Raw genomic sequence first — 18,916 nt, 5'->3', positions numbered from 1 at the left:
CCCTCCCTCCCTTTCTTTCTTTCTCTCCTCCTTGCTCTCTTTTCTTTGCCTCAGCTGCGGGCCGAGGGGGCGGGCCCTGCAGCCTTTGTTGCCCGCGGATCTAGCGCAGCCGCCCGCCGGGCCAGAGTACGCCGGGAGCTGCACGCGGCCGGGCATGTCTTGAGCCGAACCCAGGACCGGGCAGCGATCAGACGGAACGGACGAGGGTGTGCGCACGGGGTCACCCGGCGGCCGCCCGGCTCCGGCCATGCCCGGCGGCTTGAGTCCCCGCAGCAGCCCTGCGCCGCTGCTGCGCCCCCTCCTCTTGCTGCTCTGCGCTCTGGCGTCCGGCGCTCTTGGACCCGCACCAGGTTGGTGGCTGCCCTTCCTCGGCCGGCCCTGCCGGCCCTCCCCGTTCCCCCACCCGCAGTTTACCCCTTCTCACCTCTGCAGACCCCTCGCCGGCCCTCTAATGTTAGGAAGTTAGGGACAGGGGTGAGGTCGGGGGAGCGAAACCGCGCCGCCGGGGCGCCTTCCCTAGCCCCCGACTCCACTGTTGACCCTTCACGTATCCATGAATAGCCCCTTCCGCTCTTCAGACCTCGGTTTCCACACTTCGGGTGCAGTAACGCGCGCCTCTCCGGGGGTGTTCTCGTCCTAGGGGCTGGACGGAGCGCGGCTTCTCACCCTACTCAGCGTGCCTCGTTTGGAAAGCGGCCTGGCCAGGACGCTGAGGGTGAGGGCGCCAGGTTGCAGGTCTATGCGGGTCCCCCGCCGCGTCCCCGGCGCCCAGCTGCGATCGGGACCCCCGCCCACCGTAGCCTGGCTGCGGGCCCGCGCTCGGGGGCGCCGGGGGCTGGGTCTCGCTCGGCCCTGCACTTCCTGCCTCCGCCTCCCCCTCCCCCAAGTGTGAAGGCGCGGAGAGTGGAGCAGGGAGCGGGAGCTTCTTTCCCTGGCTCTCGGCTAGACTCTCCCCTCCCCGCCTGGCCGGCCGGCCTCGGACGAGTCTCTGGCGCGCGTCTAGATTTTCGCTCCGCTGCCGCCGGCCGGGCCGCTGCGCTCCTGGCGCGTCCGGGGCAGCTGGCCTGGGAATTTAGGAGCCCATGGTGTATAAGACCCCTGGTTGGCTCTCAGAGGACTCCACTTGTGATGGGGGCCGGTCCTATAGTGGTGAGAGCCGTGCAGGCGGGGCGATCGAGAAGACTTTGTAGAGGAGGAGGGGCCTGAGACTGGAGTGACTGGAAGGTTGGATGGGCTTTGGATAGGTTGGAAGGGGTGTGGAGGGGGCAAGGGGCGTCCCGCGGGACTTATAAGGCTGTGTGGGGGTGAATGGGGGCGACCTGCCTCCCCAGTAGAGGGATTGTGGATGTGAAGTTAGAAAATCTATGGGGCGTAATGTAGGCGGTATTTAAACCAGATCTTAGAGATTTGGGGAGCCGTTGAAGGGAGTAGTGTGTTGAAAGCAGTGTTTCAGCTCCCTAAACAGTCAGTCTGGAGGGAGTGGAGAGGGAGCAAACATTTAATGAACACCTAGTGTGTGCCCGGAGTCCCTGAGTGGTGCAAATGGTTAATGCTCCCAGCTGTTAACAGAAAGGTTGGAAGTTAGAGTTGGAAGAAAGGCCTGGCGATCTATTTCCAAAACACCAGCCATTGAAAACCCTGTGGAGTATAGTTCTATTCTGACTGCGTAGCGCCCCATGAGTTGGGGTCCACTTTATGGGCAACTGGTGTTCTTACTATGTGCCAACCTCACTGCGTACTTTCTTATTTCTCATCATTTCCATAACAACCCTGCAAGGCAGGTGATGGAAAGCCCTTTTATGGGTAGGGAAACATGCTCAGAGAAGAGAATGACCTGCTAGGTCTGCATTCCAGGGCTACCTGCTTGAAACCTGTGTTTACTCTACTGCCTAGAGCTGGGGGCCTATGAGGATGAAGTGGGGGTGAGGGGCAGGAAAGTGATTCCTTGAGAGAACTGCCCCTGAGCCTGAACTTGAGTCTAGGGCCTCTGGCTGCTGTGGAAGCCTCTCTGCTTCCACTGCAGGCCAGACCTGTGTATGAACTTGAAAAACCTCCTGCCCCTCTAGGACCTCAGTTTGCCCACTTGTTAAATGGGAATAACAATACTATCTACCGCACAGAGTTCTTGTGGGGATTAAATGAGATACTGAATGTCAGTTACTTAGCTCCGGGCAGAGTGATCACCATGTGGTGGTCATTTTTATTTATCTGCCAGGTCATCACCGTAGGATTAAGAAATCCTTCGTGAACCCTGCAACTTTGACCTGCAGTCACCCCCTCCAATCTAATTTTGGGACCCCCTCATCAGGGCAGGGTGTCTGTTTCTAGTATCCCCAGAGTTGCATAGCCTGGGGCCCTCTTCCTTTTGCTCTCAGGATCTCCCACTGAAAGGCTACTGAGCTCTGTGTCATTTTCTTTGCAGCTGCCCCAGCTGCCTGGGGTTCTGCCCAACAAGACCAAAGGACACACCCTAGGTCATTTTAAGGAAATTGTATCCTGACTTCTTCTCCACCTGTGACAAACCTAGGGACTTGATGGGGTTACTGGGATTGGGTCCCAGCCCCTGGTCCCCCCACCACACTGAATTGCCCATGTGGGCCCTGCATACGTGCACATATTATGTGTATCGAGCACGTGCCTGCAGACTCATGGAGGGGGCATGTGTCACACATACACCTACCCTGGTTATTTTTCCTCCTTGGCATGAGCTGCAGGTCATTTGAAGGGCTGGATTGTAACTCAGGTTCTTGATAGGGAGGTGAGGGTAAACACCACTTTGGCATTTCTCTGGTGGAATCTCTGCAGTGACAGTTCTGTCACCCAGGAGTGATAGTCAAAGTATTTAACACCCAGTGTGGCAGGAACTTGGTCCAGTCAGAACAGATCTCCTGACTTGGTGGAACAGACCGAACCGTGAGCAATAATTGGCACTCCAGCCCAGTGTCTCTGCTGCCATCCCACCGTAGGTTCAGCCCTGCAGGCTCAACTCTGATGCAGGTACTTATCAGTGACTGGAACCTGCAATTTTCCCTTGCTGGCACTAGGTGGTGGTAGTTTTGGCCACCAAGATCTCTCCCAGAGGTCAGCTCTAGGAGAAATTGAGAGAAAGAGTTGTTTACTTTTAATTCACCCTGCCCTCCTTTAAAAATATCTTAATGGCAAAACAATACACATTCATTATTAAAAACAAAAACAAAAAAGAAAGTAGAACAAAACAAGAAGATAAAAGTTGTTGTGATAAAAGTGGTAACATCCAATAATTCTTTATTTTTTTCCTTTTGACTAAAAAATATATTAGGCCATTAGGCAAAGAGATAAAACAACAAGTTTTAAAAGAAATGGCTAAGTATACTTTAGAACTTCTCTTGCTGATTTTCAATCATAGCTCACATTTGGTATGAGCCAGCTACTGATCCTAAACACTTAAATTTTAACTGATTAATTCTCTCACATCCTAAGAGGCTAGGACCAATTACCATCATCCTCATTTTACAGATGGAGAAACTGAGGCTCTGGGTGGTTGAGAAATTTACTTGTGGTCTTATAGCGATGGATGGCCAAGCTGGGATTCAAACCTAGGCAGTCTGGTTCTATACTGCACTGGTCCTAATGCCTTTTACCTGCAACATAGCTCTACTTAGCCTCATTCATATTTTTTGACTTACTATGATGCTTCCTTGTAACGCATCTCGAGTTTCTGTCTTGCAGTATTTACCCGTAGTCTGAACAGGGATTCTCAACAGGGCTACACATCCCTGAGGGCATAGATCCCTCCCCAGGGACACTTTTTGAAGCTTTTGGGACAAAGTCTCCCCAGTGGCTCAGTTTCCCGGGACAAATAAGTACCCTCCTCCCTGCACCGCATGTGTTTGAGGATGCTGCTATGGCACATGGGGAAATGCGCCATGTGGCTCATACTCCTCCAGTACATTGAGAACTTGGGGCTGGTTGGCATCAGTGCCCTTGGGTATGAGTGTCCACAGCCTGGGAATGGCTGGTAAATACTCATTTAAAACAAAGTCTTGGAGTGTAGCTGATGTCATATTCTCCATCTCCATCATTTTCATCGCCTCAGCCCAGCTTTTCCTCCTTATGTTTTCTGACCTGGATTCTCCGGGCAGATGAGGAAACCGAGGGTCAGAGAGATGAAGTGACTGGTTAGGTCACACAGCTATTAATGGCTGAATTGGGACTTAAACCTGGTTCTTTCGGCTTTCAAAGCCCACACTGTTGACGATGATTTATTTTTGCCATTCTATTGTCTCATTTCCCAAAACTCATGCCTAGGCCAGGCTTATCTTCTTCCTGTCCCCTGACTCCTAGCTTTTCCCCACTTCTCTGGCTTTGCTCACATGGCATCTACCAGCAGGATGACCTCATCTCCATGGTTGAATTTGTACCTGTACATCAAGGAAAAGGAGCCCTGGTGGCGCAATGGTTAAGTGTTTGGCTGCTTACCGAAAGGTCAACAGTTAGAACCCACCAGTGACTACACAGGAGAAAAGACCTGGAGATATGCTCCCATAAAGATTACAGCCTAGGAAACCCTATGGGGCAGTTCTACTCTATCCTATAGGGTCGCTATGAGTCAGAATTGACTAGACGGGACACAACAATAGCAATAACACATCAAGGAACATCTCAGATGGGCCGTCTTTGATGAAGGCTTTCTTTACCCCAGTCCATTCAACAGGTGTCCTTTCCCCTTGCTTGGACCTCCCCAGCACTGTGTTAGGGGTGGGAGTCAAGGGTGTCCACACTCACTTCTCTAACTGATCTATTTTGAGTGCAAGGATGATGTACATTTTCCTGGACTTTGGAAAACATAGCACTCCCTCACAATTAGTAGCCAAGCGTCACCAAATGACCATGCGGACCAGGCAGGTAACATAAATGAGCAAACGAGCCTGGTGGGGAGACACGTTTTCTGGAAATGTGGGGCCTCTTGGCCCATCTCTTATTCTCCCATTTTTTTTTAGAGACTCACTTCTTTACTGAGTGAAAGATAACACAAGCACAACATCAAAGGGCAACTTAAATCCAGCCACAGTGTTAGGGACACAGTGGGGAGGGGTGAGGACTGAGGCCGATGGGAGACACAGGCCCTCTCTGAAGGGGCAGTGACCGTTCAGCTCCAGCCACTTCTGCCAGGTAGGAATGTAGGCCTGACATGGATGGATATTAAGTCTTTTCAAGAAAAGTTAAAAATTAAGGTTTTGTGCAAGATCATCTGATTTTTCAGCATTGCCAACTGACTAAAACACTTTTAGATATTTCTGCCAGCCAAAACAAACTGAAAAAAAAAAACAACAACAACAAATTGACAAATAAAAAATTTGCAGGCTGTGGTTGTGGGGTTGCAATCCCAAATGCTCTTATTAGGATGCCAGAGCAAGAAGTCTCCTTAAATCATCCAGCCCAGTGGCTTCTCTGAACACCAGCCCCTGAAATGGCTACATAAGAATCCCCGGGAAGTGTTAGAGAAATACATATTCCAGGGCCCCAAAGCCCTAGGTCTGTGGAATCAGCATCTCTGAGCTGGGTCTTGGGCATGTGCGGCTTTTCCAAGCTCTCCAGGTTCTGCTGAGGTTCAGCCAGGTTCACTCCCAGCAGGGAATTTCCTAACTTCCCTGATGATTTCAGTCCCTCCCGTGAGGCTCTTTTTAAATAACACAGCTTCCCAGCCCTGTTTCCTGGACATGCTGATTCAGTGGGTCTGAGATGGGGTCTGAGGATTTGTTTTTAACAAATACCTCAGTGATTCTTATCTGGGAGTTCTGGCAAACCCTGGCACTAGTGCCCTCCTGAAGCTCAGAGACAGGAAGACTTGTCTAAAGCTACACAGCAAGTCACCCCAGCCCACCCAACCTCCTGAAGCAGGCTCTTTGAGGTGCTTCTAACCACCTCTGCCCTGCTGGCCACCAGCCCACTAGGCAACGGGGATGTCCTCAGCAGAGGGGCACACCAGTGGCGTGGCTTGGCAGGGCACAGACTGGAGGGCAGGATGGGTTTCTGCAGCCTGGGCTGGATGGAGCTCGGGCTGGGGCTTGGCTTCCCTTCCACTCCACCTGTTGCATGCATAGAGAGCCCTGGTGGGAAATCTGCAGGGCACCCAGACATTCATGTGGGTCTGAGGGTTCACTGTCATGAACAGCCTGGATTCCAGGAGCTGGGCATACACCCCGTCTGGGCAGGACCTGGGACTGGGAGAAACTGCAGATCGGCCAGTTTCCTAACTGTGCTCCTCAGAGTCTGGGAACTGCAGAAAGAGAGGGAGGCAAGACCATGGGCCCCAGGGTTCCCCTCGGGCCCCCCACAGCAGTGCTGCTCTGATATGTGATGTATTTCTTTTTTTTTTAATTTTTTATAATTTATTTTATTTTTTGTGTTGTTGAGAATATACACAGCAGAACATATGCCAATTCAACAATTTCTACATGTATAATTCAGTGACATTGATCACGTTCATCAAGTTGTACAACCATCATCTCACTTTTTTTTTCCGAATTGTTCCTCCCCCATTAACTTAATATGATGTATTTTGAAGACTAGATCTGGTGGCCAAAGAAATTTGAAAAACTTGATCTAGTTTAACCCCTTCACTTTAGCAAAGGGGAAACTGAGGCCCAGCAAGGGACAGATTGCTGAGAATGTAGAACAGTATTACTAATGAGATTGTAGCCGTTTGGAAGATTTAGGTCCCAGCCCCAACTCTGCCTCTCTCGCTGTGAGTCTTTAGGCCAGTCTCTCCAGCTCTCTGAGCCTCCTTTTGCTTTCTCATCTAGGAAATAGTCTGGAGACCTTACCACATACGTTCTCACTTGAAGGCTGCTGGCCTAAGGAACCATGGTGGAATTCAGGGGGTCCTTGAACTTGGATACGGAGCCCTGGTGGCATAACAGTTAAGCTCACAGCTGCTAAGTGAAAGGTTGGTGGTTTGAACCCACCCATTGGCTCTGCAGGAGGGAGACCAGGCGATCTGCTCCTGTAGAGATTAAAAAACAAAAACAAAAACAAAAAAAGGGGCCCTGGTGTAAAGATGAAAAACCTATGGGGCAGTTCTACTCTGTCACATGGGGTCGCTATGAGTAGAAAATTGACTCGATGGCACCTAATAACAACGACAAGGAACTTGGGTGGGAGATTACCCGCTGTTGTCAAATTGATTCCAACTCATAGCGACCCTATAGGACAGAGTAGAACTGCTCCAGAGGGTTTCCAAGGCTGTAAATCTTTACAGAAGCAGACTGCCACATCTTTCTCATACCGGAGCAGCTAATGGGTGTGAACCGCTGACCTTTTGGTTAGCAGCGAGCACTTAACCACTGTGCCACCAGGGCTCCTAGGAGAAGATTACATCTTTAATTTTCCTAACCTCTAAGTGAAATTGAGCATTTCCTTCAATTATGCACTTTAGCAACAAATCCCGGCAGCATTAGCAGTGCTTGGGGTTTGTCACCACTAGAAAAAACAAATATTTTTGCTCAAAGTAGGGTTTATGCTCATCACTGCTTCAAAGTTATCATAGTTGTTAAATTTGCTATTAGATACGTTAATAAAGGAGCACGTAATTCTACACCCTACTTTAAAAAATGTATTAAAACTTTTTTTTATTGTGGCAAATATGTATATGTAACAAAACATTTGCCATTTCAACACTTCACATGTACAGTTCCGTGACATTAATTATGTTCATCATGTTGTTCAACTGTCACCCTGACCCATTCTCAGATTCTTCCATCACCCTTAACAGAAGCTCAGTGTCCCCTAAGCATTGAGTCCTCCTTTTCCCTTCTCTCCCATCTGCCCCTGGTAACTCAAAAATATATTTTGGTAACTGTGTTTCAGTATAATCAGTTTGCTTGGTGTCTTGGTTATCTAGTGCTGCTATAACAGAAATACCACAAGTGGATGGCTTTAACAAAGAAAAATTTATTCTCTCACAGTCTAGGAGGCTAGAAGTCTGAATTCAGGGTGCCAGCTCCAGAGGAAGGCTTTCTCTCTCTGTCAGCTCTAGGGGAAGATCTTTGTCATCAGTCTTCCCCTGGTCTAGGAGCTTCTCAGGCACAGGGACCCCAGGTCCAAAGGACATGGTCTGCTCCCAGCACTACTTTCTTGGTGGTATGAGGTCCCCATGTCTCTCTGTTCACCTTTCTCTTTTATATCTCAAAAGAGATTGGCTCAAGACACAATCCAATATTGTAGATTGAGTACTGCCTCATTAACCTAACTGCCGCTAATCCCATCTCATCAGCATCATAGAGATAGGATTTACAACACACAGGAAAATCACATCAGATGACAAAATGGTGGACAATCACTCAATACCAGGAATCATGGCCCAGCCAAATTGCTACACATATTTTTGGGGGACACAATTCAATCCGTGACATTTGGTATGCCTGTGTATTTTATTTATGAATATAAAAACATTCCAAGAAGGGGTACCATGGCATGAAGAAGGTTAAGAATCTGGGCCTTACCAGAAAGTCCAAGAGGACAGGGCTACAGGGAGAGGGTTTTGCAAACTGCAAGAGCCTGAGCAGAAGTCTGCAGATTTTTTTCCAGCCCAGAACTCTTCCACATGGGAAAGAAGGAAACCAGAGCTGTTCTGTTGAAGGGGTAGGTGATAAGGGGGCGGGGGTGCCCACCTGGGTGGTCCTTCTTCATCTCCCACCTAGGAAGGCCTGGAGACACCTGAGAAACCCTCAGGCACTTGAGAGCACATTCTTAAATCCACCAGGCTAATAATAATCATAATAGTCATAATTGCCACCATGTTCAGTCAGTGGGCTATATGTGGATTAGCTCAATTCATTTAATCCTCACAAGGGTCCCAAGAGAGTTAATTCTGTTACTATCCTCATTCTGTAGATCCACTTAACAAATATTTACCAAGCAACAGCTAGTTACCAGGCACTCTTCTAGCACTTAACAATCATCAAGCAAAAGAAAACAAAGATTAGGAAGCTTCTTGCCCTCCTAGAGCTTACACTGGGGGGTGGGTAGGGAGAAAACAGACAAATGCAGAAATAGTTAGCATGTAAATAATACAGATGTCAGAACTACTGTCTTGAAAAATAAAGCAGGGAAGGGGATAGAGAGGACCAGGGAATTACGATTTTAAAATAAAGGGGTCAGAGGAAGCTTCACTGAGAGGGAGACACTTGAGCAGGGGCTTGAGGAGGTGAGGGATTTAGCCATGTAGATATCTGATGGAAGAGTGTTCCAGGCAGAGGGAACAATGGTGCAAAATCCCTGAGGCAGGAGTGTGTCTGGCCTGTTTGAGGAACAACAAGGAGGCCAGTGGGTAGAATGGAGGGAACTAGGGACAGGGTTGAGAAGTCACCGGGTGGCGCAAACTTAAGTGCTTGACTACTAGATGAAAGGTTGGCAGTTTGAACTCACCTAGAGGTGCCTTGGAAGAAAGGCCTGATGATCTGCTTCTGAAAGGTCACATCCCTGAAAGCCGTATGGAGCAATTCTACTCTGCACACACGGGGTCACCCTGAGTCTGAATTTATTCCATGGCAATTAACGACAACAAAGGGACAGGTTGAGGCAGGCAATAGTAGAAGCAGGATGACTGTTAAGAGGTTATTGCAGTAAACCAGATGGAGAAACTGAGGCCCAGAGAGACGGGCTAGTATAGTTAGTAGGTAGCACAGGATGAACCCTAGCGTCTGACCCCAGATGCTCTCTCGTGGCGGCTTCCCCTCTGGTCCATGACCACCAGCCAGGGCCCCAAGTTCGGTGCTGACCAAGGCGCCCCATGTGTTCTCGCAGGTCAAGCCTCTGAGAGCTGGGTGGCAATGGACATCGTGCACCCGGTGCGCGTGGACGCGGGAGGCTCCTTCCTGTCCTATGAGCTGTGGCCGCGCGCGCTGCGCAAGCGAGACGTGTCTGCACGGCACAACGCGCCTGCCTTCTATGAGCTGCTGTATCATGGGCGAGAGCTGCGCTTCAACCTGACCACCAACTGGCACCTGCTGGCGCCCGGCTTCGTGAGTGAGACGCGGCGGCACGGCGGCCTGGGCCGGTCCCACATCCAGGCCCGCAACCCGGCCTGCCACCTGCTCGGGGAGGTGCAGGACCCTGAACTCGAGGGCGGCCTGGCGGCCATCAGTGCTTGTGATGGCCTGGTGAGTGCACTGAGCGAAAGGGGGGGGGGGGGGGGCGGGGCAGGACTTGGCTGGGAGCCTGGGCTTTAGTGTTCACTCCTGTACAATGGGCCTGACAGACGCAGGCCTCGTCTCGGGCAGCGGTTCTCAAACTTTCACGTGAGTCGGCATCACCTGCAGGACTTACTGAAACAATTTCTGAGAGTGTAGGTCTGCGGTAGGGCCCCCAAAACATGCATTTCTGGCAATTTCCCAGATAATGCTGATGCCGCAGGTCCAGAGACCCTACTTTGAGAATCACTGTTTGTAGACTAACCAGGTCCCTGGGTAGCGCAAATGGTTTGTACTGGACTACTAACCTAACGGTAGGTGGTTGGAACCTACCTAGCGGTGCTGCGAAAGAAAGACCTGGTGATCTGCTTCCATAAAGATTATAGCTGAGAAAACCCTATGGAGCAGTTCTACTCAGGAACACACGGGGTTGCCAAGAGTTGGAAATGATTCCACACAACAGGTTTGTAGACTAAGTAACTCAGAAAGCAGCTTACCCCCTCTTTCTTTGGGGTGTTAGTTACAACTTTGTTCCTCTGCAGACCCCTTTAAGCTGCTCTTCTCTGGGATAAGCACCCTTTGCCCTTTAGCTGTTCCTCAGTGGGTGGTAAGCTACCTCTGTCAGCCCCTCTCTGTCCAGATCAGAGCTCCTGGAATAGCAGGCCTCAGCCACTGGCCTTTGGGCTGAAGGGGTATGCTGGCTGCGGCCTGCAGCCCTAATAGCCTCCCTTTGCTTGAGTGCCCTGTTACAGCAGCTTCCACCCCAGGCAGGATGGGGCCCCTTTCTTCTCTTCATATAGATGCCCAGCCCTGCCCTCCCAGCTCTGGAGGTGTTTGGGGAGGTGTAGGGGATGTGTGCACACTGTTAGCCATCAGCTGTCCCCCAGAGGCCCTCCGCTCAGAGTGCTCAGGCAAAAGCCATAGGTGGGACAGGGTCTCATGATAGGGCAGCTCATGCCAATGGCTGCAGGATGTCTGGGCCTTTGGAAGCCCGTCTGTCCTGGGCTGCAGGGGAGCGTAGGGGATACTGACACAGTGGGTAGATGGGTGGGCTGGTGTGTGGGAGCTCCGACTAGCCTGTAGAGATGATGGCCACTTGGGGTGACTTTAAGGAATCAAGGCAGTCCAAGACCCCAAGGCCTGTGCCGTGAGTGAGTTTGAGGAGGTTGCCCCATTTCCTCGGCAGACCCCGTCTCATGCCCACCTCGTTGCCACCTTCTTTGGCTCGCCTTTGGATCATATACTGAGCAAAGGCATGCTGAGCACCTGCTGGGAAAACGTCCCACCACGTGATCTCTGTGTGGTGAGGGCCGGCGAAGCACCTGTGAACTCCCTGAATCTCCTCAAATGGACAGGGTGTGAGGACCCCAGAGACTGGAGACTGCATGGGGCTTGCTGTTCCTCCAGGCATGGGAGACCTACCCCATTACTCACCACCCTCCCTCTCTCCTCCTTTGCTATGGCCACATGGACTTTCTTTCTAGCTGTATGACCTTGGGCAAGTTACACTCTCCCCACTCAGTGCTCAGTTTCCTCGTCTATAAAATGGGACTCAATAGCACCTACTGCATAGGGTGGTTGTGAGTAGTAAGTGCTGATTAGAAAGTGCCTGGCATATAGTAGCTGTTTAATATGTGTTAGCTTTTCCACACCCCAAACATGCCAAGCTCATTCCCACCTTAGGGCTTTTTGCCCAACCTGTTCCCTCTGCCTGGAATGCTCTTTTCCCAAATAGTCACCTGCCGTCTCTACATTCAGATGTCAGCTTAAATGCCACCTCCTCAGAAAGCCTTCCCTAACCACCCAGTCAAAAGTAGCTGTCCACTCATTGTCACATTCACCTGTTTAATCCTCCGTACAGCACCGTTCTTAACGGGTGCACTCCCCTAGCTCTTGGTTTCAGTTTTGCACGTGTGTACGTGTTTTTGTTTTGTTGTCTCTCCCTCACAGACACCTTGGGAAGAAGCAGTCTGGCTCCATAGCCCATGCTCTTAACTACTTGCCACAGCTGCCATGATAATACCACAAAGCATTCTGATTTGTGGAGCCTATGCCCGTCCCTTTACATACAGATAATCTTGCTGAGCCTCTTGCAGCAGCCACTCATATGGGACACCGTGCCCATTTTACAGATGAGGAAACAAGCTCAGGGAGGAACTTGCCTGAGGTCACCCAGCTATCCAGTGGTGGAGTCTGCACTGAAACCCAGGTCTCCAGACCCTGAAACCCCAGCACTCCAGTCCCCCTTGCTCAGCATAACCCAAGGGGCAGAATTGCTGCCAATGAGGGGAAGTCTGAGGGAGCGAAATCTTTCTTCCCTGTTGGAGCTATTCAGTAGTGGTCTAAGCTTCCTCAGAAGTTGGTGGGCTGTCCAGAGGTCATTCTCCAGGATCCTCCCTTCCCTGGACTCTCTGGAGGCCGAGTGGGCATGCCTGAGGCCCCCTGCCATCTTCCCTTCTCTGGCAGGCCCTGGGTCCAGGGAACAGGATGCCCCAGTCGTCGTGAGCATCTCTATGGCTTGGGTGAGGGTGGAGCTGCTTTTGGAGTGATATATTACCTCAGGGAAACTGAGGGCAGGTCAGAAGTGTGGGCTAGTCAGAAGAGGGCACAGTGGCTGGAATTGTCTGGCATGTGAAGGAGATGCAAATTGGCCTGGAGGCCGGGGCTGTCGGCTGTCTGGGACTGTTTGGAAGACACCATCTTGTTAGATTTGGTCGCAGACCCACTTCTCGCTTCCTGGGGGCTATGGCCTCTGACCTGAGCTTTGAAACCTTTGGCTATGTGAAGATGGCGAGGAAAGACGTTCCAGGCAGAGGGTTTAGAGTGGGCAAGGCCCAGAGGGAGGAAAGCATGGTGTGTCAGGGGTCAGTCAAGGGTGATGGGAGCAGTGTGGGCACAGCTGGGCAGGAGGGGCCTCGGGGACGGGCAGAAGAGCCCTGAGTGCTGCCTCCCTGTGTGGCCCTGGTGCTTCTTCCCCAGAAAGGTGTGTTCCAGCTCTCCAACGAGGACTACTTCATTGAGCCTCTGAATGGAGCCCCAGCCCGGCCTGGCCAGGCCCAGCCCCATGTGGTATACAAGCGCCAAGCCACTGAGAGGCAGGCAGAGAGGGGTGCCTCCAGGGCTGCGGGCACCTGTGGGGTGCAAGGTACTGCCCTCTGCTGCCAGCTCCTGGGTAGGGGGTGGGCTCAGGGGGGATGGTGGGCCCCTTCTAGAAGCCTCTCTCAACATCACCCTGCCCAGCTCCCCTTGGAGCAATGGGACACAGACAGACCGACACTTCGCCACAGCTCTTGCCTTCCAGCTGTGCCACAGGCCTGCAGCCTCTGCCCGTCAGGCCTGCCTCACTCCAACCTCCCCACTTCTGGGCTCAGTCTCCCCCTGCCTCCCTCCAGCTTACTGCCTGTGACACCCCCAGCCCTGCCAATCATTCTTCCTCAAGTGTCCAGGCAAGGCCAGACTGTACCTAGCCCCAGGAGAGCGACTAGCCAGGAACCTCCTTCCCCTCCCCAGCCTGCTCCCACCCCAGAATAACTGACCTCGGTGAGCCTGGCGGGGAACCTAGCACTTCCTCTGCAGAGCGACCATAGCAGCGGCCAGTCTGCCCCAGAGAGAGCTTGCTGAAGAAGGCCCTTGAGATATGAGTTCTGGGCTAGCCCTGCCAGCAGCTAACCCCTTCCCCATCTGGGCCCACAGCGTCCCCAGAGCTGGAGTCTTGGCGGGAGCGCTGGGAGCAGCGGCAGCAGTGGCGGCGGCGGCGGCGGCCAAGGCGTCTGTACCAGCGCTCGGTCAGCAAGGAGAAGTGGGTGGAGACTCTAGTGGTAGCTGACGCCAAAATGGTGGAGTACCACGGGCAGCCGAATGTTGAGAACTACGTGCTGACCATCATGAATATGGTGAGGTGGCTGCAGGTGGTGGGCAAGGCGTGGGTGGCAAAGGCTGGGAGGGGTGGGGTGGGAGTGCAAAGGGTGAGTTGAAGGCAGGAAGTCTGACAGGCTGGGACCCAGACCCAGACCCAGGCCCAGACCCAAAGCAGGAGGAAGTGTCTTTAAGCTCCAGGGTCCAGGAAGGGGTGGGGGGGCCTGGCAGCAAGCCCCTAGGAGTGGGACCTGCAGGGCTACTGTGGGGACACCATTGGGTTTCATGCCACCTCATTGGCTCAGTGGTATTTGATAGGCAGCCTCTACCCACTGCCAGGACCAGAGCTGGGCTGGGGGGAATGGAGGCAGCCACAACTCTGTGCCTGCCTGGGAGAGCTCACAGACTGGGTGGTTCATTCATACTGCCCTGAGCAAACTCCTTCCTCCTCTGTGCCACGACCTCCACCGGGCACTGGGGACACAGAAATGCCGGTCGGAACAGCCCCCGCCTGGGACATCAGCACACATTAGAGTTACTAGCTTGTGACTGTGGGCAAGTTACTCTACCTGTCTGAGCCTCAGCTTACCTATCTTGGAACTGGGGATGACCCCACATGCCAGTCGTGATAACTGAGGCCCAGAGAAGGTGAGTGCCTTGTCCAGGTCACACAGCGAGGCAGGAACAGAGGCGGACAGGAGCCCAGGTCTCCTAAGTCCCACTTGGGGCACTCAGCTGATTGGAACTGGTGATTCCCAGAGGTGCTAGCCTTTCTCTCCCTGCTATCTGTCCTGAGTTTGCAGAGGAGGCCTCAGCTGCCAAGCTGCTTCTTGCAGCCCCTGGAGGAAAGATCTCTGCCTGGGCATTCTTAGCAGGCCATCCAGTGGGGAGGCCATCACACAAGCCTGGTTCTGCCCTGGGCTGGGTGGTTGGGGACAAGGGTGAGAGGTGTGTGCTCTGAAGCTGGGTGATATCTAAGGGGAGCCCTGAGGTCTGTGTCATATGCCAGGGCAGATTATCCAGTGAGCAAGGTAAGCACGGGTTTACTTTTGCTTACTTACTAATCTGCGCTGACCAATTTCACATGAGTTTCATAGGGATTGAATATTTGAAAAGAAGCTTTGATTCTGTAGGAAGGTGCTGTTGGGGAGAGAGACAGATGCCAGCCATACCTAGAAGCAGAGTCTTTGATGTGGTGAAAAAATGTGAAATTGTTCACTACAGGTGATCTGGTAAGCAGGGTAAGCACCATGCTTACCTTGCCTATTGGATAATCTGCCCCTGGTCACATGCTGCTGCTTCCCCCATGCCAGTCCCTCACCTCCTACATCCCTAAAGGAAATGCCTTCTGACATCATTTGAATCCAGCCACCCGTTTTATAGCTAGGAAGCATGAGGCTCAGAGACAAGAAGTGGCTCTGTTCATGGTTGTTCTCTCTACGAGCTGGCCATCACACCCCTACTGCTTGAGTCCTTATCTGCAAGCTCAGCTCTGGGTCAATCCTTCCCTGACTCAGCCGCCATCGCTGGCTCCTTGTTCCTTATAAAATAGAAGCCACAGCCCTGAACCTAGCATTCAAGGGTTCAAAGGCCCAGCTCAGGCCTCTCTGTTCAGTCTTGTCTGCCTGGGGAGGGAACCACTAACAGTCAGGGTTCTGGGGGACTGTTGCTGGACAGCAGGGCTTGGCCGCTAGGTTGAGGGCAGGGGAGAAGGCCAGGTTCCCAGGCCCTAAGGTCTTGTCCTTCTTCTTCTCACTTCTCAAGAGGGCTCAGCCTGAAAGAGGCCCTGGAGTGGTCTGGAGCCACCGATGTTTAACTGGGTTCATTTCATTCATTTCACCTCTGCTTTCTTAGTGTTTCTTGTGGGCCAGGAACTGGGCAGAGTAAGACCTACCCAGCCCTGTGGGCTTCCTCATGACATCCCCTGGGTGCTTGTGGTCACCTGTGACTCCCAGATCTTAACTTTCTACTCAACCCTGGCTTGCTCTCCATACCTGCACCAGAACAGGGCTCTCTTTCCCCGGATATCATTTGTCTAGTTGAAACACCCCACACTGACTCAGGCCATTAACAAACACTTCTTAGTTAAGTTGATCAACTGATTACAACTCCCTCTCCCTCCAGTGTCTCTCAGTACCTATTTTGCCCCCATACTTCCTGGGAGACAGTGAGAAGTGTTATATATGCTGAGGGAGGGGAACTAAGCTGCCCCTAGCCCTAACTCAGGATGCAGGGTGGGTCATTTGCTGGGGCAAGTCTTAGTGGACCCTCAGGGGCTTCTTGTCCTCCAAAGCCACTTTGCTGGGGGCTGATGCCAAGTTCACCTGTCTGTAGTCTAGGAAAGACTTGTTCTTTTAATCTGACTTTCTGCAGGGTACTTTTCTCATTTTCCACTGTTCTTTTCAATGAATAATGCATTGGAAATAACCAGTACAGTGCCCAAGATTCATGTGTTCATTCAACAAATATGTCTTGAGTGCCCTGCATGGGCTGGACACTCGGCTGAGCACTGGGGCTATAAGAAGGAGTCCAAACCCAGCCCTCAGGGAGCTCACAGTTGGGCAGGGAGACAGAAATTAATCAAACCATCACCCCATGAACGTAAAGGTACCATTGACATGGGTGCTGGGAGTGTCGAGTGGAATAACGGCTCCCAGAGGACATGAGGGGAGGCTACAGCTGGAGAGGGAGTAGAAGATAACTTAAGGCTGAGGGGAGGGAAAATTCTCCAGGCTGAAGACATTGCATCTGCAAAGGCCCTGTGGTAGGAAGACACGGGATTCTTAGAGAAAGCCAGAGTCGGGAGTGTGGGTATGAGGTGAGGCCAGAGAGACAGGCAGGGGCCAGACCATGTGGGCCTGTTGGCCAGGCCAGGGACATTTGTCTTTACCAAGTGGCCAATGAAGAGCCGCTCAGTTGCTTTAAGCAAGGGCATGGTGAGATTGAGTTTGTATTTCAAAGACAGATGAATGGAGCTGCTAGGCCTGGAGGGGCCACAGATTACGCGGGGAGACCCGCTAGACAGTGACAGCTGGCCAGAAGAGATGATGTCGTCTTGGACTGGGCAGTGGTGGTGGGGATGGAGAGAAGAGACGGATTTAGGCAAAATTTAGGAGGCAACCCTGGTTGGATGTGGGGGAGAGGTGGCAGAGGGGCTTCCGGGTGGCAGCCTGTGCATGGAGGCCGGTGGTGGCACACTGCATTGCTGATCGGCACCATTTCTGGGTTCTGGAAGTGCATCTACCCCCATTATCAGGGGTGTGGTGCCCTCTGAGCAGCGTTTGTTTCATCCATTCCTACCTGAATGTTATTTTTCTTGATGGAATTGCTAGAAGCCTGCCCTGCTGTCTCTGCCCTCTGAAACTTGACACCTGTCCCCTGTCATGGGCTGGCCTCTTGTTCTGAGCTGATAGCTTTGAAAGAGCTGATAGCTTTCCAATTTCCAAGGCCTATTTCCCCGCACCTGGCCCACCTTCCATCTTTGGGGGTAGACTGGGGCTCAGCAGAGAGCTCCCCATGTAGCCATGGGGCCTCTGACACATGTCCCCTTGGCCCCATGGTTTTGTGCCCAGGTGCCAGAGCCTCCGGAAGATGGAGTAGCAGAGCAGTGAGGAAGCTCCATGGGCCTGAGTCTACCCACACCCCTCACCCCCAGGCTATCCCCAGTGCAGGAGGGAGTGGCAGTAGGCGGAACTAGGACTCTGAGATGGGCCAAGCAGGCAGCCTCGGGAGGGCTGAGCTGCCATTGCTGGGCTTGGTGGCGTGGGGGCTGGTACTTCGAAGCAGGTCCAAACTGGTGCTCAGGACAAGCGGCAGGCCCGGGAGGGGCCAGGAGGCCTCCTTGTCCTCCCGATTCTGCTGCTGCTGGGCCAGAGAAGTGTGTGTGCTGAGGTGGGGCACATTCAGTGTGGGTGTGTGTGCATGAACGATCCCACGTGTGCAGCTTTGTGTGCATGCAGGTGTGCATCCATCCAGGTGGGTTAGGGGTGGGCACTGGCTGCCTGTGTGCCATATCCCGAGTGACAGCCTGACCCCCATCTCTTGGGTAGGTGGCCGGCCTGTTTCACGACCCTAGCATCGGGAACCCCATCCACATCACCATCGTGCGCCTGGTCCTGCTGGAAGACGAGGAGGTCAGAGGTCGTGTGGCCCCCCTTGCCCCATGTGGAAGGGCACAGCAAGGGCCTCCTTGGCCTGAGCAGTGTCACTCGTCACGCCCCAGTCCCTGGCTGACCCTCCCTCAGGTCCCCTCCAGGAGGGTTTTCTGGAGTGGTGGTCAGGCTGCTTGTCCTCCCACTACCCCCTCTGGGCCTCTGTCTCCCTCCTTTGGACGGAGGAGAATTGGACCTGACCCTCTTGGAGCTCAGGGAAGGAGTGAGGAAGTAGATTGCCAGGCCTTTCTTCCGAAGCGCCTCTAGGTGGACTTGAACCTCCAACCTTTTGGTTAGCAGCCGAGTGTGTTAACCATTTGTACCACCCGGGGACTCCCTTTCTGCCCCCAGGAGGACCTAAAGATCACACACCACGCAGACAACACTCTGACGAGCTTCTGCAAGTGGCAGAAGAGTATCAACATGAAGGGAGATGCCCACCCCCTGCACCACGACACCGCCATCCTGCTCACCAGGTACTGCCAGCCACCCAGGGGCCTGAGGGCAGGGGGAGGAGAGCCCATCTGAAGGAGGTGTGCCTTACCCTCAGGGAGAGGCCCCGATTTGGGGAGAGACGCGGCTCTGCTCTCAGGGAGCCCCATTTTGAGGAGAGTTTGGGCACCTTTGGCCCAAGGCTGGATCTCATCAGAACTTGAGCAGGTCTGCTCTGGCCGTTACAGAATTATTGTTGTCACGTGCTGTGGAGTCAGTTTTGATTCATAGCGACCCCATGTGACA

General features: G+C 52.7%; 1 protein-coding gene across 1 annotated transcript in view; it reads left to right on the top strand.

Annotated features, from left to right (window-relative positions):
• Positions 1 to 247: 247 nt before the first annotated feature.
• Positions 248 to 18,916, top strand: part of ADAMTS7 (ADAM metallopeptidase with thrombospondin type 1 motif 7) — a 50,791-nt gene continuing 32,122 nt past the window's right edge. Inside the window, exons 1-6 of the mRNA XM_004387478.1 lie at positions 248 to 350; positions 9,787 to 10,142; positions 13,152 to 13,317; positions 13,866 to 14,065; positions 18,077 to 18,160; positions 18,530 to 18,654. Coding sequence (XP_004387535.1) covers positions 248 to 350; positions 9,787 to 10,142; positions 13,152 to 13,317; positions 13,866 to 14,065; positions 18,077 to 18,160; positions 18,530 to 18,654 — 1,034 coding nt within the window. The remainder of the gene's footprint in view (positions 351 to 9,786; positions 10,143 to 13,151; positions 13,318 to 13,865; positions 14,066 to 18,076; positions 18,161 to 18,529; positions 18,655 to 18,916) is intronic.

This window comes from Trichechus manatus, unplaced genomic scaffold (genome assembly GCF_000243295.1).
Source record: "Trichechus manatus latirostris isolate Lorelei unplaced genomic scaffold, TriManLat1.0 scaffold00186, whole genome shotgun sequence".
In the NCBI taxonomy this organism is placed as follows: Eukaryota; Metazoa; Chordata; class Mammalia; order Sirenia; family Trichechidae; genus Trichechus; species Trichechus manatus.
This window is presented reverse-complemented; position numbering and strand designations above follow the sequence as displayed.